The following is a 26,559-nucleotide window of genomic DNA, read 5'->3' as shown; positions in this document are numbered from 1 at the left end:
TGGGGGCAAACCAACTGGGGGCATATCTACTGGGGACAAACCAACTGGGGGCATATCTACTGGGGCATACCTACTGGGGGCATATCTACTGGGGCAAACCAACTGTAGGCATATACACTGGGGGGCAAAACTACTGAGGCATAACTATAGGTAGTATAACTACAGCAGGCATATCTACTGGGGGCATAACTACAGGGGGCATATTTACTGGGGGCATATCTACTGGGGACATAACTACTGGGGGCATAACTATGGGGACATTACTACTGCGGACAATACTACCTAGGGACATTGCATAGGGGGCACTTAATAAGGGGCATCACTCCTGGGGACATAAGGGGCACTACTGGGAGCACTGTATAAGGGGAACCAATATTATTGGCTCTACATAAGGGGTACGACAACTGTGGGCACTACCACTACAGTGAGCATTGCATAAGGGGCACTACTACTGAGGGCATTGTATAAGGGACGCTACTGCTGAGAGCATTATGTGTATTTGGGGTGCTACTACTGTGGGTTTTGTGTATAAGGGGCACTAATGTGTGTCATACCATGAATAAGGGACACTACTATATGGTGTAATGTGAATAAGATTGTGCTACTGTGCGGTGTAATTTGAATTGGGGATACTATTGGGTGACTACGCCCCTTTTTTGAGACCATGTCCCTTTTTGCGAAGCGCGCAATCCCTTTATTACAGAAGGGTGTGGAGGGGTGAGTTCCACCACCTCTCTAGGACCACTTTAAGCACTGTATGTTGGAATTTGTAGTGCTGCGCATGTTCTATGGCTGAGCATACGCAACTAAGATCCGTTGACATCTGAATCCGGTCCACTGTGTGATCCTTATGAAGGTTAGAGTGCCTAGGCCCTTGAAATGTAGACTGCAGACAGATAAAAGTTAAATACCGCTTGTTATGCATATTTTAACTTTTGAGGAAACTTTTTATACCCCCCTCACTGTGCACATTATTAAACAAAAACATTGGTCAATTATCGGGCGAATGTATTTATGGTCACATGAAATTAATTGTTCTGTATGATAACACTGTACTAGAATTAGTGGCAGAATTTCTATTGAATCTTTGTAAACTGTTACTGTGCAGACAGACGTTACCTTAATTTCCTGTAGCTTTCACAAAGGAAACCAATAACCAGGAAACATTAACTATACGCAGACAATGCTTTGTAACGCTGATGCTGCATATTCATCCGATATACAGCTGGCTCTGCCAGTTCTGAGAAACAGGAGGTCCCTGCTTACAGTCATTGCTGACACCTGTTATCAAGAGCAGCTACTGTATTCTGCTTCCATGTATGGTTACCTTCAGATGGCTTTAGTTTATTGTCCTGCCAAATCATCTGCAGGCTACTCTCAGAACTAAAATATCTTCATTGTGCACAGTGGCTAGTTCTGTTGGCTGGTATTATATTATTATCACTTTTCTGCAAACACAGAGATTCCTGGCTAGTCTAATTTGATGACATATTATTGCATTAATGAAGTCAGTAAAACTCTGATATATATGTAGTGCATTGGCGGGTGTGTATGTACACCCAATATGTCTGTTAACAGTGTTGTTCACTGACATATTGGGTCAGCCCTACAGCACAGCTGAGCCAACATATCTTACAGATACTGTATGTCGGCATGTCTGGCTGTGTGTGCGGGCGACCTACTGACCGCCCGTACACTGGCTGCAGGGACTGACATCACAGCTGGGCATGCAAATTCATGAGACGTCAGGACAAACACATCAACCGGCACGATTGCTAAGTGTGTATGCTTACCAAATCAGCCGCTGTGTCGGCACAGTGTGTACCCAGCCTTCCCCAATCATTCTGCTGGTGTGCTGCATTTGCAATAAAGAAATGGTTGAGATCGTCCCTTCGGATGATGCGGTCTAACAATGTAGTTTTGTTGCTTATGGTTGTTTTATTGGTGTGAATAAGATGGAAATTTTGAACAAGAAAGTCTAAGCATGGCTCAGGTGTGAGGACCGAGAGGGGCAGTTAGGAATGACTAATGCCACAGTGTTATGAGGACAATCTGTAGCTGTACAATACATGAGCCTTAAGACACTATACCAGGTAACCTGTAAGCACCCCACTCCCCAGACACTGGGGCAGAGACTGATGACAATGATTACAAATATTCTCTTATTACCTGCAAAAGAGGCGGTCCAGAGAATCGGACTTGTCTGCCTATATGTTCAATATGAACCAATACAGGATGAATAGGAGGGTATCCGGATGATAGGACGACATGCATATGGTCGACCTGGTCAAAAAGTCAACAGGTTCAAATGGTCGACATGACAATGGTTGACACAACTTATTGTCAACATGAGCTTTCTGTAATTATTTTAATTTTTTTTAAACTTTTTCATATTTTACCATCCACGTGGACTACAATTGGGAACGGTAACCTGTGTGAAGACCACCCGTCGTAAGCCCGGACGAGCCCTCGCTGTCAGTTATCGCGGCTTCTCTGTCCCCATCTGACACGCTAGTCCTGGCCTGTCGGAGTCGCTACCTCCTCCGGTCCCTATCATTGGTCTCAGCACCAGATCCCGTAGTGCTGTCACTACTATAGTGATGCAGCGCACTTTCCACCTGTGGGCTGTTCGCAGCAGCAGCCTGAGTAGAAGCCAGCCCCGGCTAGGCCTGGATAACATGCTGTCTGCCTGCGCGCGCCGTCTCCCTAGGGGGGTACCGGCCTGCAGCTGCGCTTCCTGTCTGTGGCTGGCCGGGATAGCACAGGCATGCCGTCTGGCATTACCAGGCCTTGCGCGGTCACCCATAGTGCGGACAGGTGCCACGGTTCCAACCACAGTAAGGAGGGCGCGTTGCCCCGTCCTATCGCGATCAGCCGGCGAGCGGCCCAGCGAGTCCTCAGAATTAGCCCCAGTGCGACCAACCCGACCGGCCCTCCTGCGGGTCCTCCCGCTGAGGGCCGATGGCGTCACCGGCCCAGCCGCGGCAGTACGGGCGAGTTGCCCCATCCTACCGCAGGTGGCCGCAGCGTGTCCCTGCGCCTGAGTATAACCTGCCCTACTTAGCCCGGCCTGACTAGGCCTCATGGAGGCCGGCGGCATTACCGGCCCTGTCGCAGCAGGGCGGGCGCGTTGGCCGGACCCACCGTGGCCGGCCGCCGTGCGACCCTGCGTACTTTCATTTGTGTGTGGCGCCTGTGCAGACCGAGGGTAGCCCCCCTGGCAGGATCGGAGGTAGTGTAACTCACTGCAGGGCAGGAGTGCTGTCCGGCCTGCTCAGGCCTAGCGTGCCCGCCCACCGCACTGACTAGCGGCTGCCGGGACGAAGAGGCGCCCGCCCGAGCAGGCCGCCTCAGCCGACGTGGTACTTCCGGCGCTACGTCGTCCAACACACGCCACAGCATGCGGCGGAGACAGAGAGGGCACCCAAAGGGCAGCGCGAGCGGGCGGTTGAGCCCGGCCGCGAACGGCCAGGGACTCTCCCGCCACAGGCGCAGTAGGCATGCCCCGACTTGCCTGGCCCACGGAGGAGTCGAGCAGGCAGGCCCGTGCTGCGTCTGGGTCTGGTGGCCATTTTGGGCACAAAACACAGGGACAAGTGTATAAAAGAAATAAGTATTGGAAAAGAGGGAAAATTAGGACAGAAGGAGATAGAAGAGAGGTAGGAATTATGAGATGCAGAGAGAAGGAGGTCAGTTAGAAGGAAGCAAAGTGGTTAAAAGGAAACATTGGTAGTAGTAGGTAAATTAGCCTGTGCTTAGCAGTTCCACGAAAAAACTGGAAAGAGGCAGGATGTACTAGGTCTGAATTCTATATGCATGTCAGACCAGCCCCTATTCACATTCCAGCCAATCACAATCCTGTAACGTTTTCCTTACGTTCCTCCCACAAAAAACCTTAACACCTTCCATGCCACAGTGATACATTGAGTGACGTGCAGCAAGCCCAGACGGTAAGTTTATGCTGTTCGGTCACATTACATGCCCTACACAGTCTTTCTCTTATTACCTACAAAAGAGACGGTCACTCTGTGGTTTCCAGTGAATCAGACTTGTCTGCCTATATGTTCAATATGAACCAATACAGGATGAATAGGAGGGTATTCGGATGATAGGACGACATGCATATGGTCGACCTGGTCAAAAAGTCAACAGGTTCAAATGGTCGACATGACAATGGTTGACACAACTTATGGTCAACATCAGCTTTTTGTTATTATTTTCATTTTTTTTTTAAACTTTTTCATATTTTACCATCCACGTGGACTACAATCGGGAACAGTAACCTGTGTGAAGAGCAGTGGTAGCGGAGTGAGGCACCTTGCCCGATGCGAGGGGACGTGGTACACTAATTGGGGATCCATGTGCTGCAAAGCTAAAATTTGACACGAAAAAAACATGAAAAACTCATGTCAATCTTTTCATGTGTTGACCATTTCTGTGCCGACCTTTTCATTGTGTCGGCCTTTTTCACATGTCAACCTTGTGCATGTCAACCATTTGGTGTCGACCTTTATACTGTGGACCTATTATACCATAACCGAATATGAGCGAGGCCTTACTGCTCACTCATATTCTATACTATCTGGCCTGATGGGGCAATGATGAGGTTGCAGGATATGTTGGAATTTACAAATTGGGAATTGTTTATTGAAGAGAGTTTGATCAATGGATCAATCGAGATTGATTTATTGGCTTCTCTGATTTTTTGCTATATTAACACATGCACAGAGAGTGTTACGGTAAGGAAGGTAATAAAAACTTTCCCCAATGTGAAACCTTGGTTAAATGGGGAGGTTCGTGCTTTGATTAGAGCTAGGGATAAAGCCTTTAGGGCTGGCGATCAGGCTGCTTTAAGACTTGCTAGGGCTCAACTTAGGGTAGGCATAAAAAAGGCAAAAACGAGCTACTCAAAAAAGATCGAAGATCTTAGTTGTCTGAATAGGAATCCTAGGAGTTTGTGGCAGCTGATATATGAGGTGACGGAGTGTAAAGTTAAGCACGACTATGGAGTGACTAGTAAAGCATTGGTAGAGGATCTAAACTTATTTTATTGTAGGTTTGAGGAGAGTAATAATTTACCTCAGTTACCGCTGTGTCCCAGTGAGGATGATTCCCCCCTAATACTTGATGTGGGCACAGTGGCTAAATGCTTGCGTCAAATAAATCCTGGTAAGGCAGCAGGGCCTGATGGCATTCAAGGGAAGGTTCTTCATGGTTGTGCGGAGCAATTGTGTGGAATATTGACAGTTTTGTTTAATTTATCACTTAAGCAATGTGTGGTGCCGAGGTGTTTTAAGTTGACTAGTATTGTCCCCGTCCCTAAGAAAGGGTTAGCAAAATGCCTAAATGACTATCGGCCTATAGCATTAACATCTCTTATTACGAAATGTTTTGAGAGATTGGTATTGAATCATATTAAATCTTTTTTCTCTGCCGATTTTGACCCATTTCAGTTTGCGTATAGACAAAATCGATGCACTGATGATGCGATTATTTCACTGTTGCACTTTACCTTGTCTCACTTGGAAGGGAGTAATGCCTATGTCAGGATTTTATTTGTTGATTTTAGCTCAGCTTTTAATACAGTGATTCCAATGTCCTTGATTAAAAAATTATCCGCATTAGGCCTCGACTGTTTTACCTGTAATTGGATTTTAGCATTTTTGACAAATCGCCCTCAGGTGGTCAAAATGGGCAGTATTAGGTCTGGAGAGGCACAAATTAACACAGGCGTACCCCAGGGTTGTGTTCTTAGTCCTTTTTTATATTCATTGTTTACTCATGACTGTGTATCAGCGGACGCATCAGTCAAATTGATAAAATTTGCGGATGATATTGCCGTAGTTGGGTTAATCAGTGGTGATGATGAGCTGGCGTATAGGATGGAAGTTGCAAAGCTAGTTGATTGGAGTAATGAAAATCATTTATTTTTAAATAGTGGGAAGACAAAAGAAGTAATTATTGATTTTAGGAGAAGGCAGCTGCTGAAGTCACCAGTGGTTGTTGGTGATCAGGATGTGGAAATGGTTACTTCATTCCGGTTTTTAGGCATTCAGATCTCGTCATGTTTGTCTTGGTCTGAGCACCTGTTATTGATAGGAAAAAAGGCTCAACAACGACTTTTTTTCCTGCGGCGTTTAAGGGCCGCAGGGGTTGGTGCTCAGACCATGTTAAATTTCTATAGGTGCTCGATAGAGAGTATTCTTAGTTATGGATTAGTGGCATGGTATGGTGGTTGCACTCTAAAAGATCGATGGGCATTAGAAAGGATAAGGAAAACGGCAAGTAAAATTATTGGTATGCCATTGCCTAGTTTTGATGATTTGTATAGGAGTAGGGTTTTAAGTAAAGCCAGGGGTATTTTATTAGACAGTGTACATCCTTTTAATATGTTTTTTTTAAAACTTCCATCGCGAAAGAGGTTTCGTACTCTGTTAGCTCGTACCAACCGGTTTAGGGTTAGTTTTATTCCATCTGCTGTACGTATGTTAAATGAATGAATCATTTTTATGTTTGTTTTATGTTGTCGCCTGCTATTACTTGATGCTCTGTACAATGTAATTTCGTCTGTCAACTTGCTTTGGCTGATGACAATAAACTTGAACTTAAACTTGAACTAAACCCGTTCCCCCATGCAGAGATGTAGCTAGGTGCCATGGTGCCCGGAGCAAGGGCATCTTTTGGTGCCCCCTCCCTATACTGAATACTGAATTGTGGGCCTAGCCAACATGTGGTGGCATGTTGCATTTGAAAAGAAACAATATTTAAAAATCCTTAATTGGTGACAAGGGTGGTTGTAGAGTTGGGGTTGTAGAGTTGGGGAGTTGGATAATCTCCCGATGCCTCAATTAAAATAATGCCCCAAATGTGACCCCCACAGACCCAAACCCCCCCTAAACTTTCAATGAAAATACTGCATCAAAATTGCCCCCCGCCACACACACACACTATTTAATAGTCCCCAGTGCCTTAACCCTAGAACTGATATCCCAGACCTGATAATCCCACTATGCTTCAATGAAAATAATGTCCCAGAATTTCCTGAGAGGCAGAGAGAGGTGCTGCAGTAGCCTGAGGGGCAGAGAGAGGTGCTGCAGTAGCCTGAGGGGCAGAGAGAGGTGCTGCAGTAGCCTGAGGGGCAGAGAGAGGTGCTACAGTAGCCTGAGGGGCAGAGAGAGGTGCTGCAACATCTATCTAGAGAGGAGCGCTGCAGCAGCCGGGGTAGAGAGATGCCACAGCAGCCTGGGCAGGACAGAAGTAACCCTGCTGCACAGCTACAAGCAGACAGTGAGACATATAAAAAGGGCGGGCAGAGCTCCGGCATGTGCCGGCTGTCAGTGTCTCCTGCTGTCGCCTCTGGCCTGCTCTGTTTCCTACCTAGTATCAGAGTCAGTGTGCGCCCCCTGCTTCTCCTGTTCTGCGGCTGCCAGTACAGTGGCCCGCGGGAAGGGTGCGGGGGTGGGCGGCAGCGCGCCCTCTAACTTTTTCGGCGCATGGAGCTCGCGCTCCACTGGAGCCACCCTCGCTAGTACACTCCTGCCCCCATGCCCTGAATAGCATACTTATTAGATCAGGTGACACTTCGCCTATTAGAACTACAAATAACTTTGAATAAAGAAATTGTCATTCTGGCCATGTTGTACTTCCTATGCCCGTTATTAGGAAATTGTGGCAGGTTGTGGCAGAAATTCCACAATGTGTATACTGTAATAAAATACAGTTTTATTGATATGATAAATATAGCACAGCCAGATTAATCTGTGACATAAATATTCAAGTCACGGTAAGTAACAGCAATGAACAGAGGGGGGGGGGGGGGGTATGATCACGGCTATTAAAGAACCCAAAATGCATGCCGTGCTTCACCTGTTATCAGGTGGAAGGAGGGCCACTTACCGCCCAGATGTATCACTAATGCTGGGTGTACACTATACAATTATCTATCACAGGGATGGGAAACCATCGGTCCTTCAGCTGTTGTTGAACTACATATCCCAGCATGCCCTGCAACACTTTTAGCATGGCCAAATAGCAAAACTGTAGTAAGGCATGCTGGTATGTGTAGTTCAACAACAGCTAGAGTGTCGAAGGTTCCCCATCCATGATCTATAAGATTATCTGGCATATCTGACTGGTTTGAAAGAAAATCTGGAAATGGATGAGAGCAAATGACAATCGACCATTTGATACCAAACACTGGAAAACGGTCAAAAACTGTCATTCATACATATTGGATAAATGCTGAACGACAGGTTGATTTGTCTGAATGACAGGTTATGTGCATTTTCCAGTGTTTGGGAGCAAATGTTCGATTTTCATTTGCTCTCATTTATTACCAGATTTTCTTTCCAACCAGACAGATCTGGCAGATTATCTGGCAGATAATTGTATAGTGTATGCCCAGCATAAGGCAGTTGCTGAAGAGGGAGAATGGTAACTCACCTCTCTGGCGAATAGCACTCTCCCTCTAAGGGTGAGATAAATCTGCATAGTCAAAATCTTAAGGAAAGTTAGTGCACATCTCAAGGTGTTTGTCAGCTTGCGATCGCGATTCGATCCCAATGCGCACTCCCGTGGGGTCGGTATCGTAAGGCTAGATAGACTGCGCAGGGAAGCCAATCTTAACTATCAAGTGTACAATCTAGTACAAAGTATAGTCAAAATTGGCAAATCGTACATAGACAAAATCGAAAGTACAGATGGTCAAAATCTACTATCTGTGCTATCTGGGCTCTGGGGGAGTTCAAGGGAAATCGCATAGACAAAATTGGGCATAGCAAGGATCTCACCGTGTGTACACACCTACAGCTGCTTATAAGGAGGCTGCGCATGGGCAGGTTAAACATTCCCAGTGGCACCTGCAGCTTTACTGAAAAAATAAATAACCTTGTATTATTTTTTGTAAGTACACTCCCTGGCCGCATATTCTGACAGCCAGGAACGGTGCTGTGTGTGCGCAGTTATCGGAAATACAGGTAACACACCATCATACATCTCCCCCAGAGCCCAGTATAATGCGAATGCCAAGAGGGCCCAGAGCCTCTCAACAATATCCCAAGATACAAGGTATGAATAGACTAGTGATTAGGCAAACATGGAAATGGTACAGCAGAGTCACGGTATGCACACAGCAATGAGCATAGTTCACGATAAAGTAGTAACTGAGACAGGCCCAGAGCCAGGGCCGGTGCAAGGGTGTTCGGCGCCTCCCTGCAAACTATAAATTTGCGCCCTCCCTCCCATACTTAATAAAGGGACAGTGCGCACCGAAGTCGCACGCCACAAGAAGCGGGTGGGGTGTGGCCACACAATAGTACCAATTCAAATTACTCCACAAAGTAGCACAATCTTGTTCACATTACACCGCACATTGGGGATCATTCCGACCCGTTCGCACGCAGAGGTTCTTCGCTGTGGAGCAAACGGGTCGGAACTACGTGCGTTGTTGCCTGGCGACGGCCGTCGCCGGGAAGCGACGCCGCAAGCGAGAAATGTGATCGCATCGGCGATCGCAAGAAGACGGACAGGCAGGAGGCGTTCTGGGGCGGATACTCACCATTTTCCAGGCGTGGTGAGTCCAACGCAGGCGGATCCAGGCGTTTGGAGGGCGGATGTCTGACATCACAGCCGGGAACATCATCGTTGGATCCGTCGCACTGGTGAGTAGCTGCAGGGCTGGTCTTGTTTTGCAGGAAACTTTTTTAGCATAGCAGGGTTGCACAAGCGATCGCATCCCTGCTATGCTAAAATACACTCCCCCATAGATATGAGATAGAAATAGATAGATAAGATAGACACATAGATAAATAGATAGATAATAGGCAGACACATAGATAGATAAATAGATAGATAATTGGCAGATAGATAGATAGATAGATAGATAGATAGATAGATAGATAGATAGACATTCACATATAAAAAGAAAACTCACTTTAGTTCCTCTGTACTGGCCCCAGGCAGCAGTCTCTCGTTTGTTCCTGAGTCCTCAGGTGATGAGATGGCTCCGTCCATAGAAGTGGGGGCATCTAGTGGCTCCTGGCAGAACTGCAGTCAGCTGTGACTGCAGCTCTCTGCTCCCGAAGCCGTCCTTTGCTGGTCCCGCCCCCACACCTCCTCCTGCTAGTGTCACAGCGCTGACACAGGACGGGAGGAGATGTCATCAGCAGCGGGGCTGGAGTGCGGGACAAGAAGATCCGCAATCCAGGCTGCCGGCTGCCGCTGCTTGTACAGTGATAGGCGCAGCGGCAGCCGGCAAGAACAGCACACAGTGAAGGGATGCAGAGCAGTTAGAGCGCCTCTCCTGCCTGGCGCCTACCTGCAGTGCATCCCTTCGCTGAGCGGGTTCCGCCGGCTCTGCCCAGAGCCCATCAGCACAACTGGCAAATGGCCTTAACCCCAGGTAGGTTAAGCACAGGTTTTCCCCACTAGGTGGATTGTATGGAGCTGGGATACGTGCAGATGGTGGTCATGATGAAGCTGGATTGGCAAGGATCAGAACCAGGATTTGTAGTAGTCTGAAGCCAAGAACTGAATCAGTAAGAGCTGTGTAAGAAAATTGAGCCAGGAAGATACAGCACAGGAATCAGGAATGCAGTAGCAGGGGAAGTAGTGGGAAACAAAGTCATCAACATACAGCCCTGGAACCAGGGCACTACTCTGGAGGCAAACACTATTACTGGCAGAGGTGGAGTGTCAGGACAGCTTAAATAGCCAGTCAGCACTACAAGGTAACCACACCTGCATAGCAGCTCCACCTAATTCCATGCAAGCTCTCATAGCAGAACCTGACAATGGCCCTCATTCCGAGTTGTTCGCTCGCTAGCTGCTTTTAGCAGCAGTGCAAACGCTAGGCCGCCGCCCTCTGGGAGTGTATCTTAGCTTAGCAGAATTGCTAACGAAAGGTTAGCAGTTCTGCTATTAAATATTTCCCTGCAGTTTCTGAGTAGCTCCAGACCTACTCCTAGATTGCGATCACTGCAGACTGTTTGGTTCCTGTTTTGACGTCACAAACACGCCCTGCGTTCGGCCAGCCACTCCCCCGTTTCCCCAGCCACTCCTACGTTTTCGGCTGGCACGCCTGTGTTTTTTAGCACACTCCCGGAAAACGCTCAGTTACCACCCAGAAACACCCACTTCCTGTCAATCACTCACCGATCAGCAGAGCGACTGAAAAGCGTCGCTCGGCCCTGTGTAAAATTGCATAGTTTTGTGTGAAAGTACTTAGCACTTGCGCCCTGCGGCCCATACTCATGCGCAGAACTGCCGGTTTTTAGCCTGATCGCAATTCTGCTAAAAACGGCAGCGAGCGAACAACTCGGAATGACCCCCAGTGTCACTAGCAGACAGCACTCTTGCATTGCGTCTTCTGATGCAGCAGCAATGTGAAAATATGCTAATGCAGCAGATGTGTGAGGGAAAAAGATGCCAGAGCTCAATGCTGCCTCCTACCACACAGAATTGGGTCATCTGCGAGACCCACGGCCATCTAAAGGTGGGTACTCACTGGCCAATATATCGGGCATTCTCTTGAACCGCCGATATACCGCGGGTCCGTAGGCCGGTGTGTACGAACTATATGTCTGTGAACTCCGTTGTTCACAGACGTATCGCGTCGGCCCCGCAGCACAGCCGACGGCCAATATATCTACCGATATATTGGCGCGTCGCTGTGTGTGTACAGGCGACAAGCCGGCCGCCCGTACACATGCTGCGGCAGCCAGCGGTGATTGACAGCTGAACTGGGCGGACGTGTGTATATGCCCACCCAGTTCATGACGTCAGTACCCGACGGATCGGGCAGTGTGTATGCTCAACACACTGCCCGATCCGTCCATAGATATATCTGCCGATCACTTGATCGGCAGATATATCTATCAGTGTGTACCCACCTTAAGTAATCCTGAGGTTACTCAGATTAGCCCTTGCAGTTCCGTAACCATGGACAGGAAGTCTGCGACTAGCCTAGCCACTCCAAGAATAGGGGGGGCGACACCCCTATTTTCAGGAACACTGCCCAGCTCTGCCCACTCCTCGCCCCCAAACGGCCGTTGCTTGTCAGTCAAAATAGGAAAATGGGAACAATTTGAATTGACAAATATTTAAAGCCTAGGACAGTCCCTTGGAAATTAGGGTCATTTAGCAAATATATAACAAATCCTCAAAACTTGAAGTAAGTGGTTGTGTTCACAGCAGAGTGTATATAGGCCCTCATTCCGAGTTGTTCGTTTTCAAGCTGCTTTTAGCAGCATTGCACACGCTAAGCCGCCGCCTACTGGGAGTGAATCTTAGCTTAGCAAAATTGCGAACGAAAGATTCTCAAAATTGCGAATAGAAATTTCTAAGCAGTTTCTGAGTAGCTCGACACTTACTCTGCCACTGCGATCAGTCCAGTCAGTTTCGTTCCTGGTTTGACGTCACAAACACACCCAGCGTTCGCCCAGACACTCCCCCGTTTCTCCAGCCACTCCCGCATTTTTCCCAGAAACGGCAGCGTTTTTTCACACACCCTCCATAAAACGGCCAGTTTCCGCCCAGAAACACCCACTTCCTGTCTATCACACTCCGATCACCAGAACGAAGAAAAAACCTTGTAATGCCGTGAGTAAAATACCAAACTTCTTAGCAAATTTACTTGGCGCAGCCGCAGTGCGAACATTACGCATGCGCAGTTTGCGGAAAATCGCTGCGATGCGATGAAAAAGAATGAGCGAACAACTCGGAATGAGGGCCATACAGTAATAGTTTATAGTAGGGAGCAGAGACCGTCACTGCTGTAATAAGTATCTTGTATTTGTAGCTTTGTAACAGACTTATTTTAGTAAAGACTCCGTCCTGACTCAAACCCTAAAGAGAAAGGGGTCAGTACAATTATGTGCAAATATCTCGCACCCGCAGTTTAGCATGGCAGCAGCCGCACTTTATGGCAGGCTGAACTCAATACTGCTCACAGCTAGAGATGAGCGCCGGAAATTTTTCGGGTTTTGTGTTTTGGTTTTGGGTTCGGTTCCGCGGCCGTGTTTTGGGTTCGACCGCGTTTTGGCAAAACCTCACCAAATTTTTTTTGTCGGATTCGGGTGTGTTTTGGATTCGGGTGTTTTTTTCAAAAAACCCTAAAAAACAGCTTAAATCATAGAATTTGGGGGTCATTTTGATCCCAAAGTATTATTAACCTCAAAAACCATAATTTACACTCATTTTCAGTCTATTCTGAATACCTCACACCTCACAATATTATTTTTAGTCCTAAAATTTGCACCGAGGTCGCTGTGTGAGTAAGATAAGCGACCCTAGTGGCCGACACAAACACCGGGCCCATCTAGGAGTGGCACTGCAGTGTCACGCAGGATGTCCCTTCCAAAAAACCCTCCCCAAACAGCACATGACGCAAAGAAAAAAAGAGGCGCAATGAGGTAGCTGTGTGAGTAAGATAAGCGACCCTAGTGGCCGACACAAACACCGGGCCCATCTAGGAGTGGCACTGCAATGTCACGCAGGATGTCCCTTCCAAAAAACCCTCCCCAAACAGCACATGACGCAAAGAAAAAAAGAGGCGCAATGAGGTAGCTGACTGTGTGAGTAAGATAAGCGACCCTAGTGGCCGACACAAACACCGGGCCCATCTAGGAGTGGCACTGCAGTGTCACGCAGGATGTCCCTTCCAAAAAACCCTCCCCAAACAGCACATGACGCAAAGAAAAAAAGAGGCGCAATGAGGTAGCTGACTGTGTGAGTAAGATAAGCGACCCTAGTGGCCGACACAAACACCGGGCCCATCTAGGAGTGGCACTGCAGTGTCACGCAGGATGGCCCTTCCAAAAAACCCTCCCCAAACAGCACATGACGCAAAGAAAAAAAGAGGCGCAATGAGGTAGCTGACTGTGTGAGTAAGATAAGCGACCCTAGTGGCCGACACAAACACCGGGCCCATCTAGGAGTGGCACTGCAGTGTCACGCAGGATGGCCCTTCCAAAAAACCCTCCCCAAACAGCACATGACGCAAAGAAAAAAAGAGGCGCAATGAGGTAGCTGACTGTGTGAGTAAGATAAGCGACCCTAGTGGCCGACACAAACACCGGGCCCATCTAGGAGTGGCACTGCAGTGTCACGCAGGATGGCCCTTCCAAAAAACCCTCCCCAAACAGCATATGACGCAAAGAAAAATAAAAGAAAAAAGAGGTGCAAGATGGAATTGTCCTTGGGCCCTCCCACCCACCCTTATGTTGTATAAACAGGACATGCACACTTTAACCAACCCATCATTTCAGTGACAGGGTCTGCCACACGACTGTGACTGATATGACGGGTTGGTTTGGACCCCCCCAAAAAAGAAGCAATTAATCTCTCCTTGCACAAACTGGCTCTACAGAGGCAAGATGTCCACCTCATCATCATCCTCCGATATATCACCGTGTACATCCCCCTCCTCACAGATTATCAATTCGTCCCCACTGGAATCCACCATCTCAGCTCCCTGTGTACTTTGTGGAGGCAATTGCTGCTGGTCAATGTCTCCGCGGAGGAATTGATTATAATTCATTTTAATGAACATCATCTTCTCCACATTTTCTGGATGTAACCTCGTACGCCGATTGCTGACAAGGTGAGCGGCGGCACTAAACACTCTTTCGGAGTACACACTTGTGGGAGGGCAACTTAGGTAGAATAAAGCCAGTTTGTGCAATGGCCTCCAAATTGCCTCTTTTTCCTGCCAGTATAAGTACGGACTGTGTGACGTGCCTACTTGGATGCGGTCACTCATATAATCCTCCACCATTCTTTCAATGTTGAGAGAATCATATGCAGTGACAGTAGACGACATGTCCGTAATCGTTGTCAGGTCCTTCAGTCCGGACCAGATGTCAGCATCAGCAGTCGCTCCAGACTGCCCTGCATCACCGCCAGCGGGTGGGCTCGGAATTCTGAGCCTTTTCCTCGCACCCCCAGTTGCGGGAGAATGTGAAGGAGGAGATGTTGACAGGTCGCGTTCCGCTTGACTTGACAATTTTCTCACCAGCAGGTCTTTCAACCCCAGCAGACTTGTGTCTGCCGGAAAGAGAGATCCAAGGTAGGTTTTAAATCTAGGATCGAGCACGGTGGCCAAAATGTAGTGCTCTGATTTCAACAGATTGACCACCCGTGAATCCTTGTTAAGCGAATTAAGGGCTCCATCCACAAGTCCCACATGCCTAGCGGAATCGCTCCGTGTTAGCTCCTCCTTCAATGTCTCCAGCTTCTTCTGCAAAAGCCTGATGAGGGGAATGACCTGACTCAGGCTGGCAGTGTCTGAACTGACTTCACGTGTGGCAAGTTCAAAGGGCATCAGAACCTTGCACAACGTTGAAATCATTCTCCACTGCACTTGAGACAGGTGCATTCCACCTCCTATATCGTGCTCAATTGTATAGGCTTGAATGGCCTTTTGCTGCTCCTCCAACCTCTGAAGCATATAGAGGGTTGAATTCCACCTCGTTACCACTTCTTGCTTCAGATGATGGCAGGGCAGGTTCAGTAGTTTTTGGTGGTGCTCCAGTCTTCTGTACGTGGTGCCTGTACGCCGAAAGTGTCCCGCAATTCTTCTGGCCACCGACAGCATCTCTTGCACGCCCCTGTCGTTTTTAAAAAAATTCTGCACCACCAAATTCAAGGTATGTGCAAAACATGGGACGTGCTGGAATTTGCCCATATTTAATGCACACACAATATTGCTGGCGTTGTCCGATGCCACAAATCCACAGGAGAGTCCAATTGGGGTAAGCCATTCTGCGATGATCTTCCTCAGTTGCCGTAAGAGGTTTTTAGCTGTGTGCGTATTCTGGAAAGCGGTGATACAAAGCGTAGCCTGCCTAGGAAAGAGTTGGCGTTTGCGAGATGCTGCTACTGGTGCCGCCGCTGCTGTTCTTGCGGCGGGAGTCCATACATCTACCCAGTGGGCTGTCACAGTCATATAGTCCTGACCCTGCCCTGCTCCACTTGTCCACATGTCCGTGGTTAAGTGGACATTGGGTACAACTGCATTTTTTAGGACACTGGTGAGTCTTTTTCTGACGTCCGTGTACATTCTCGGTATCGCCTGCCTACAGAAGTGGAACCTAGATGGTATTTGGTAACGGGGGCACACTGCCTCAATAAATTGTCTAGTTCCCTGTGAACTAACGGCGGATACCGGACGCACGTCTAACACCAACATAGTTGTCAAGGCCTCAGTTATCCGCTTTGCAGCAGGATGACTGCTGTGATATTTCATCTTCCTCGCAAAGGACTGTTAGACAGTCAATTGCTTACTGGAAGTAGTACAAGTGGGCTTACGACTTCCCCTCTGGGATGACCATCGACTCCCAGCAGCAACAACAGCAGCGCCAGCAGCAGTAGGCGTTACACGCAAGGATGCATCGGAGGAATCCCAGGCAGGAGAGGACTCGTCAGAATTGCCAGTGACATGGCCTGCAGGACTATTGGCATTCCTGGGGAAGGAGGAAATTGACACTGAGGGAGTTGGTGGGGTGGTTTGCGTGAGCTTGGTTACAAGAGGAAGGGATTTACTGGTCAGTGGACTGCTTCCGCTGTCGCCCAAAGTTTTTGAACTTGTCACTGACTTATTATGAATGCGCTGCAGGTGACGTATAAGGGAGGATGTTCCGAGGTGGTTAACGTCCTTACCCCTACTTATTACAGCTTGACAAAGGGAACACACGGCTTGACAAATGTTGTCCGCATTTCTGGTGAAATACTTCCACACCGAAGAGCTGATTTTTTTGGTATTTTCACCAGGCATGTCAACGGCCATATTCCTCCCACGGACAACAGGTGTCTCCCCGGGTGCCTGACTTAAACAAACCACCTCACCATCAGAATCCTCCTGGTCAATTTCCTCCCCAGCGCCAGCAACACCCATATCCTCCTCATCCTGGTGTACTTCAACACTGACATCTTCAATCTGACTATCAGGAACTGGACTGCGGGTGCTCCTTCCAGCACTTGCAGGGGGCGTGCAAATGGTGGAAGGCGCATGCTCTTCACGTCCAGTGTTGGGAAGGTCAGGCATCGCAACCGACACAATTGGACTCTCCTTGTGGATTTGGGATTTCGAAGAACGCACAGTTCTTTGCGGTGCTTTTGCCAGCTTGAGTCTTTTCAGTTTTCTAGCGAGAGGCTGAGTGCTTCCATCCTCATGTGAAGCTGAACCACTAGCCATGAACATAGGCCAGGGCCTCAGCCGTTCCTTGCCACTCCGTGTGGTAAATGGCATATTGGCAAGTTTACGCTTCTCCTCCGACAATTTTATTTTAGGTTTTGGAGTCCTTTTTTTACTGATATTTGGTGTTTTGGATTTGACATGCTCTGTACTATGACATTGGGCATCGGCCTTGGCAGACGACGTTGCTGGCATTTCATCGTCTCGGCCATGACTAGTGGCAGCAGCTTCAGCACGAGGTGGAAGTGGATCTTGATCTTTCCCTAATTTTGGAACCTCAACATTTTTGTTCTCCATATTTTAATAGGCACAACTAAAAGGCACCTCAGGTAAACAATGGAGATGGATGGATACTAGTATACAATTATGGATGGACTGCCGAGTGCCGACACAGAGGTAGCTACAGCCGTGGACTATTGTACTGTACTGTGTCTGCTGCTAATATAGACTGGATGATAATGAGATGTAGTATGTATGTATAAAGAAGAAAGAAAAAAAAACCACGGGTAGGTGGTATACAATTATGGATGGACTGCCGAGTGCCGACACAGAGGTAGCTACAGCCGTGGACTACCGTACTGTGTCTGCTGCTAATATAGACTGGTTGATAATGAGATGTAGTATGTATTCAGAAGAAAGAAAAAAAAAACCACGGGTAGGTGGTATACAATTATGGACGGACTGCCGAGTGCCGACACAGAGGTAGCTACAGCCGTGGACTACCGTACTGTGTCTGCTGCTAATATAGACTGGTTGATAATGAGATGTAGTATGTATAAAGAAGAAAGAAAAAAAAAACCACGGGTAGGTGGTATACAATTATGGACGGACTGACGAGTGCCGACACAGAGGTAGCTACAGCCGTGGACTACCGTACTGTACTGTGTCTGCTGCTAATATAGACTGGATGATAATGAGATGTAGTATGTATAAAGAAGAAAGAAAAAAAAACCACGGGTAGGTGGTATACAATTATGGACGGACTGCCGAGTGCCGACACAGAGGTAGCTACAGCCGTGGACTACCGTACTGTACTGTGTCTGCTGCTAATATAGACTGGTTGATAAAGAGATGTAGTATGTATGTATAAAGAAGAAAGAAAAAAAAACCACGGGTAGGTGGTATACAATTATGGATGGACTGCCGAGTGCCGACACAGAGGTAGCTACAGCCGTGGACTACTGTACTGTGTCTGCTGCTAATATAGACTGGTTGATAAAGAGATGTAGTATGTATGTATAAAGAAGAAAGAAAAAAAAACCACGGGTAGGTGGTATACAATTATGGACGGACTGCCGAGTGCCGACACAGAGGTAGCTACAGCCGTGGACTACTGTACTGTGTCTGCTGCTAATATAGACTGGTTGATAAAGAGATGTAGTATGTATGTATAAAGAAGAAAGAAAGAAAAACCACGGGTAGGTGGTATACAATTATGGATGGACTGCCGAGTGCCGACACAGAGGTAGCTACAGCCGTGAACTACCGTACTGTGTCTGCTGCGACTGGATGATAAATAATGATATAAAAAATATATATATATCACTACTGCAGCCGGACAGGTATATATTATATAATGACGGACCTGCTGGACACTGTCTGTCAGCAGAATGAGTTTTTTATAGAATAAAAAAAAAACACCACACAAGTCACACGACGAGTGTTTAACTTTTTCAGGCAATCACAATATAGTATACTACTAACTATACTGGTGGTCAGTGTGGTCAGGTCACTGCTCAGTCACACTGGCAGTGGCACTCCTGCAGCAAAAGTGTCCACTGTTTAATTTTAATAATATGTATGTACTCCTGGCTCCTGCTATAACCTATAACTGGCACTGCTCCCCAGTCTCCCCCACAATTATAAGCTGTGTGAGCACAGTCAGATATATACATAGGTGATGCAGCACACTGGGCTGAGCAGTGCACACAGATATGGTATGTGACTGAGTCACTGTGTATCGTTTTTTTCAGGCAGAGAACGGATTATATTAAATAAAACTGCACTGTCTGGTGGTCACTGTGGTCAGTCACTACTAAACTCTGCACTCTCTACAGTACTCCTAAGCTCCAGTAAATCAAGTGTCTCTGTCTCAAATCAATCTCACTCTCTCTCTTCTAATCTAAATGGAGAGGACGCCAGCCACGTCCTCTCCCTATCAATCTCAATGCACGTGTGAAAATGGCGGCGACGCGCGGCTCCTTATATAGAATCCGAGTCTCGCGAGAATCCGACAGCGTCATGATGACGTTCGGGCGCGCTCGGGTTAACCGAGCAAGGCGGGAAGATCCGAGTCGCTCGGACCCGTGAAAAAAAACATGAAGTTCGGGCGGGTTCGGATTCCGAGGAACCGAACCCGCTCATCTCTACTCACAGCCCCATAGGGCTGCAAGTGCCTTTATGTGGATTTGGGCTGAAATGGGGCCACAAGGGGTGTGAGATGCGGAGCCGCTGCCAACGTTGAAGCACCGCAGCAACAACAACAACTCACACCCCTCACGCCTAATTGGATTAACCCCACAGACTGAACACACTCAGCAAATAAGAAATGCAGGAAAGCTGAGCTTCTGTACTTACAGTGTCCTGATCCTTGGATCTACTGTATGGCACATATCCTAGGTTAGTCATTTACACATAGTACAGTAAATTCATGTTAATATAAACTGAAAACAAAGACCAGGCCAGGCATGGTGTGAGAAGAATAACAGATGACGTTGCTAAGAAATGTATCGGCAGAATATTTCCACCCACGGTGTTATTATTGTAAATGTCACCTCATGTACAGTTAAGCGAATGAAGGATGTGGTTATCAAGGTGGTGAAGCCGAATATTTATATATTTTTATGTAAGATGGTTAAGCAGAGAATAACTGGTAACTATATAACACTATAAAATGTACCACTAAACAACTAAAGGTGAAAGATATCAGAACACAAGTTCGATACGTGGGACATTTTTATTTTTCCCCCCAAAGTATATTAAAATAGAGTAGAAGACATCTTGGCCAGATTTGTCAGCCTTGGAGAGTGATAAATTGCATGGTGATAAAGTACCAGTCAATCAGCTCCTAACTGTCATTTTTTTCAAACCCGACCTGTAACATGGCAGTTAGCAGCTGATTGGCTGGTACTTTCTCACCGTACAATTTATCACTCTCCAAGGCTTGATAAATCTGGGCCCTTGTACAGTAACTGCACACTGCCACAAAGATTGCAGCTCAATGCCTCATCTGTGGGTACTTACTACTGTATTTATAGACTGCTGACTGGAGAACCTCAGGACAGACAAACACAATAACAGAATATCCTACATAATGATTATAAACCATATTGTTAAATGGTAGCTCTGTTCTCCCCTATTGCTGTTAGGTGCCTCGGCAAGCAGCGTATTGCCTGGATTTCTTGTGATGGGTCTAATTCAGGTTGCTGCCTTCATAAAGCTACATTCCTCCCACCTACTTATGGGTCAATAGGCTCCTGACTATATTATCTCTGGTGTGTGTATTTGAGCCACTGGTTCTGAGAGAGGGGGAGTTCAGGTACTAAATTACCCAGGCTTGCTGGAGGGGCCCAGTGGGGTCCAAGGTTTGACCCCCCCCCCCCTCCCCCATCTCATCAGAGAAGCGGGTCCCTCCACCATGGCCAGTATCAACTTTCCAGTAACATCTTTGAGAAGATGGCACTGCACATTGGGCGGTATCCTATTAGCTGTGCTGAGTTACCTCAGCTAAATGATTCCCCCATGGCTATCCAACTAGCCCCATAAACCAGCACTTATAAACCAGGATTATGGTGACACGCAAAGCAGAATCCCCAATAACCAGCCCCAGGAAACCCGTTATCGGGCGGTAACACATGGGTCTGCAATGTTTTCATGGATCCCATGTGTTATCGGCTGATAATGGGTGATTTACTGCACGGTAAAAATGGGCTGTAATTGGATAACCTGACTAAAGAGTCTGTTATTACCAAGCGGTAAATCACTGCATCTAATAGGATACCACCCATTGAGAGCAAAGACTCCAAATATCACTGTTAAGATGGCACCAGCTGAGGAGGGCGGACCCACTTCCAGGAGCAAAAAAGGTATGAAGCAGTTGCCCTCACCCGATATTGATTATTTGTAGGATGCGTGAACACGTCCCCTTTTAGGCCATGTCCCCATGCTTGTACCGGAGGCCCGTCTTGTCTCTCTACAGTATGTCCCTAAATTGAGTCCATGTATTGTAAAAGTTAGATGGAAAGCTCCACTCGGGCAGGGACTAAGGGGTGAATTTATCATTGATGGCAGTGGGGCCCAAAAAGTAAAACATTTTTATTATCCATTAAAAAGTGACTTTTGGAGGCTTTTTAATAGAAACTGATTACCTGGGACAACAGTTGAAAAAATGCCTGTCATAACAAAGAAGCTGGCAGCACAGTGATAACTGGCGCTATCACTTTACTGCCAGCTAGGACACTGTGCATGCACAGCCAACAGTCCATTCACATGCCTAAGTACACTTTAATTGCTGTGAAGGGAGTAGCATAGAGGCTGCCAGGGAAGGATCAGAAGATCCCTCTCTGGCAATGCTCTCCCCCATAGAGATATAAGGCTTATGTTATCTATAGATGGCTAATGTGGCCAAGCTGCAAAATGCTTTGGGAAGTCCGCAGTCCCCTTTGAGAATAATGCAGTGTTAAGCTGGGTACACACTGGGCGATATATCGGCCGTTCAAGCTAGAGAGTGTGTACACCGACATGTCTCTGGAAGACTTCGTTCACAGACATATTACATTGTTGTGCAGCACAGCTGATGGCCGATATATCTGTAGATACAGTATATCGGCACACCTGGCTGTGTGTATAGGCGGTCTGCCGAACGATCATACCCTTGCTGCAGGATCTGACGTCACAGCTGGGCGGGCAAATTCAGATGCCCGCCCAGCTGGATATGAGAATGACCTGTCGAGTGACTGATCGGTAAGTCAAGTGTATATGCCTTCCTGGATCGGCCACTCTGTCAGTGCGACGGTGGGTCCGCCAACATCTCGGTGTGGTGTGTACCCAGTCTTAAACAGCCTTAAATCATGTGGAAACTAGCATTTCTGCAGGATTTTAATGACAAATGCGCTTAATAAATATATAATAAATATATATAAATATATAAATATAATATATAAATAAATAAATAATAATAATAAATATAATGTCCTGTGATTTTATACTGCAGAACATATTGGTGCTAAATAATAAAAATAATAATAATGATAATTATGCATGCACACATCTGCAGAAATTGGTCTGGTGAAGTGGTTAGTAACTTACTGCTCCAGGCCTGTATAGATAGAACAGCTGAGTATAATTGCTGCAATAAGAATTTTTTTATTCACGGGAGAAGCGGTGATTAAAAAACCTACTTATCATTGGAAAAAGGGTACTCTAAATAAATATGTCCTTAAGTCTTAGTTTAGAGCTAAGCTTATTATAATAGGTATAGAATATATTGGTCCTGACTCAGATTTACATAAGAGCAAGCGTGCCGAAGCCATGGCATTATACCATGGGAGTTGGCGAGCGCACCAAAGACAGTCGCATTGTACCATGGGAGTTGGCAAGCGTGCCAAAGCCAGTGGCGATGTACCATGGGCCAAGTATTAACATGCCTGATGACTTGCATCCTGGTCCTATAATCTATATATGATTATCTAATGACGTACAACATTTGAGTGTGGCTGGGGTATGTTCTTCATTAATACATTACCAATATTTCCATTCTATTTACAGAGTTGGCTGGGTCCATACTTCCCAACAATGCATTCTCAAGTGGGCATTCTTACTCCAGAAGTTGATATTCTTGAAATTCACTGTCCCAGCTTAAAGAACAACCCAGAAAAGCAAACGCTATTTCCTCCCAAGTCGTGCTCAAGTAACTGCAGGAAATGCGGAGGTATCGGTGACATCAGGGAGAAAATATCCAAGCAAAGATTCATTGACAACCAATGTTGTTTTCATTGCCTTACCAACACCAACACCACCATGGATGGTCTTGAAGCTTCCATTGATGAGGAAGACGACAGTAAAGATGATGGATACCCTGATATTGATCTAGACAGTGGCACTGGTAACACCTTGAATGACTTGGTGAACCACAGATCAAATCCAGAAGGTGCAGAAAAGTCTAAAGTGGACTTTAAGTTTCATCCTCAAGAAAATGTCCTGAGAGACAACATGAATATTTTAGACCTGCTATCTGTACCCCCCGAAGAGTGGGAATTGCATGAATCATCTTGTCAAGAGGAAGATGAGAATGTGTTTTATAATGATGAGAATTACAATGCTCTTTCCCCCGACTCAGGAAATAGCACTGATTTTGGTTATCCCCAGATGTGCCTGGACCTAGACACCATTGATAGTGGATTTGTGGACTCTGAATGTGGGAGCCCTGTGGATAGTGATTTTGGAAACAGGGAAATGACAACAAAAACATTAAGTTCAGATTCTTATTGTGGAGAAGGGGAAATAGGTAAAACAAATTATGTGAAACAATGGGTGCCTTCTGATTCTATGGGGACTGTTCATCAACGAGGTCCAGATGCATTTCCGCATGGGTAATGAGCCCGTAACGGATAATGAATGGGCCTCTACTGGAGCAAAAAGATCTAAATTACTTTCCTTTTTTTCTTTCACTTTCATGAAATTGTGATTTACAGCATTTGATCATTGTGAGCAGATTAATTATCATAGCTGTTTATGATGCTGAGGGGGATTTTGGACCAGACACAGTGTACCTAAAGCACTTTCATTTGTGGCCTTGCTAGCCCTTTTCTGCCCAAAAATTAATTAGGTATAGGACCCAAAGAGTCATTTCCATTTATTTTGCACAATTATTGAATGTGTTTCCTTTGCTTCCAAAATTCATAAAAGTTACAACACACTCTTTCTCCTTATTAAGTGAAGCATTCCCTGTCTTCTTCAAACGCAGTCATATACAGTTATTTAGTTATGATGTAACTCAGGAAACTAACGGCTTATTCTGGCTGTCTCATATTTCAGCTTAAACTTATCTTACTTGTCCCAAACTGAGTGCTTGCTTTATCTTCTGCACCTAGAATGAGTGCAGGTGCCAGAAAGAAGATGATGACAACAACAACTGTTAGGTGGCATTAAACTGAAGTATGGAACTGTGATAGCCTCTGATTTTGTAAAAACAAAGTGTGATTTTTTGGCAACTTGCTGTGGAGTTGTAAACAGACTTATGTAACAGAAGGTAAATCTCCAGGAAACCGTGATTCTAACACAGAGGTCAGCTCAAGTTGCCGATTATTTTTTTTTTTTTAATAAGTCTTTGGTTGGTTACAAACAGTGATCGATCAATCAAATGGTATGCGGTTAGAATGTTGACAATCACTATCAATATTCAAAATGTCGACACCAGAATGTTAGATGTTGACCATCTGGAAAATGTCAACATGAATAACAAAAACACGATATTTTGACATACTGTAGTAAAATGTTGACATTTGGGTTAGGTTAGGGGTCATCAGTGTTAACATGCTAAATATGGCAACATGGTTTTTGTAGACATTATCTCTGTCAGTATGATTACTGTTGAACTGATATACCAAACCCAATGAAATAACATAACAGTGTATAGATAAGTTGTAAATGTATTCCGTTATATATCAGGGTAAGGGAAAAGCAGCACAAGGTGCCATGGGTCGGATGGGACAGGAATAATAATGAAGAAAAAAAAAATGACTATTTGTCCCTTCTCTAAATCTAAAGAGCAGACGCAAAAGGGGGGCTGACAGCATAAGGGCATGGTGCGAGGGTGTCAGTATTTGGGGTATTTAGAAGGTAGTGATACTTCTTGGCACACATAGGGGGTAATTCCGAGTTGATTTGGGTGGGTTATTTTGTTTCTGTGCAGGGTAAATAAATACTGGCTGCTTTATTTTTACACTGCAATTTAGATTGCAGATTGAACACACCACACCCAAATCTAACTCTCTCTCTGCACATGTTATATCTGCCTCTCCTGCAGTGCACATGGTTTTGCCCAACTGCTAACAAAGTTTCTGCTGCGATCAACTCAGAATTACCCCCATAGTGTAATCCATCAAATATTTTTTTTTTATTTTTCCATATATCTTAAGACAATGATAAAAACAGGTCAGATGTTTACTGGATATCTGTGACCAAAGAAGGCCAATATGGTGTTTATGTAAAAAGAGGCTCTGAAACCTCTAATTGGACCCTTCTTCAACCAGGATTCAGACACATGCCGTAAGAACAGCACTCCTGTAACCTACAGTCAATACATTTTGATAGTCAATCTCTTTCTCAGAAAGAGATTGTCAGTTGTGTAAGACGCATATATATTAGAGATGTGCACCGGAAATTTTTCGGGTTTTGGTTTTGGATTCGTTTCGCGGCCGTGTTTTGGATTCGGACGCGTTTTGGCAAAACCTCCCTGAAAATTTTTTGTCGGATTTGGGTGTGTTTTGGATTCGGGTGTTTTTTTAAAAAAAAAACTCAAAAACAGCTTAAATCATAGAATTTGGGGGTAATTTTGATCCTATAGTATTATTAACCTCAATAACTACAAATTCCACTCATTTCCAGTCTATTCTGAACACCTCACACCTCACAATACTATTTTTAGTCCTAAAATTTGCACCAAGGTCGCTGGATGACTAAGCAAAGCGACCCAAGAGGGCGGCACAAACACCCGGCCCATCTAGGAGTGGCACTGCAGTGTCAGACAGGATGGCACTTAAAAAAATTGGCCCCAAACAGCACATGATGCAAAGAAAAGATAAAAAGAGGTGCACTGTGGTCACTGGACGGCTAAGCTAAGCGACACAAACACCTCAATATCACAGGAATTATTTGTTCTAATCAATGGTATTATTGGTCCAAATCACTGGAAGAAAATGACAATCACTGGAATTATTCGTTTTAATCAATGGTATTATTGGTCCAAATCACTGGAAGAAAATGACAAAATCACTGGAATTATTCGTTCTAATCAATGGTATTATTGGTCCAAATCACTGGAAGAAAATGACAAAATCACTGGAATTATTCGTTCTAATCAATGGTATTATTGGTCCAAATCACTGGAAGAAAATGACAAAATCACTGGAATTATTCGTTCTAATCAATGGTATTATTGGTCCAAATCACTGGAAGAAAATGACAAAATCACTGGAATTAAATGGCAGTAATGCCGGGAATTATATCAAATGGCAGTACCACTGGACATATAAGGAAGTGTCAGACAGGATGGCACTTAAAAAAATTGGCCCCAAACAGCACATGATGCAAAGAAAAGAGAAAAAGAGGTGCACTGTGGTCACTGGATGGCTAAGTTAAGCGACACA

General features: G+C 45.9%; 1 protein-coding gene across 1 annotated transcript in view; it reads left to right on the top strand.

Annotated features, from left to right (window-relative positions):
* Positions 1-25,730, top strand: part of IL21R (interleukin 21 receptor) — a 189,404-nt gene extending 163,674 nt beyond the window's left edge. The window contains exon 14 of the mRNA XM_063932793.1: positions 22,958-25,730. Coding sequence (XP_063788863.1) covers positions 22,958-23,785 — 828 coding nt within the window. The 3' untranslated portion in view covers positions 23,786-25,730. The remainder of the gene's footprint in view (positions 1-22,957) is intronic.
* Positions 25,731-26,559: the final 829 nt, after the last annotated feature.

Source organism: Pseudophryne corroboree, chromosome 7 (assembly GCF_028390025.1).
Source record: "Pseudophryne corroboree isolate aPseCor3 chromosome 7, aPseCor3.hap2, whole genome shotgun sequence".
Classification (NCBI taxonomy): Eukaryota; Metazoa; Chordata; class Amphibia; order Anura; family Myobatrachidae; genus Pseudophryne; species Pseudophryne corroboree.
The sequence above is the reverse complement of the archived record's forward strand: the minus strand, read 5'-3'. Positions and strand labels throughout refer to the sequence as shown.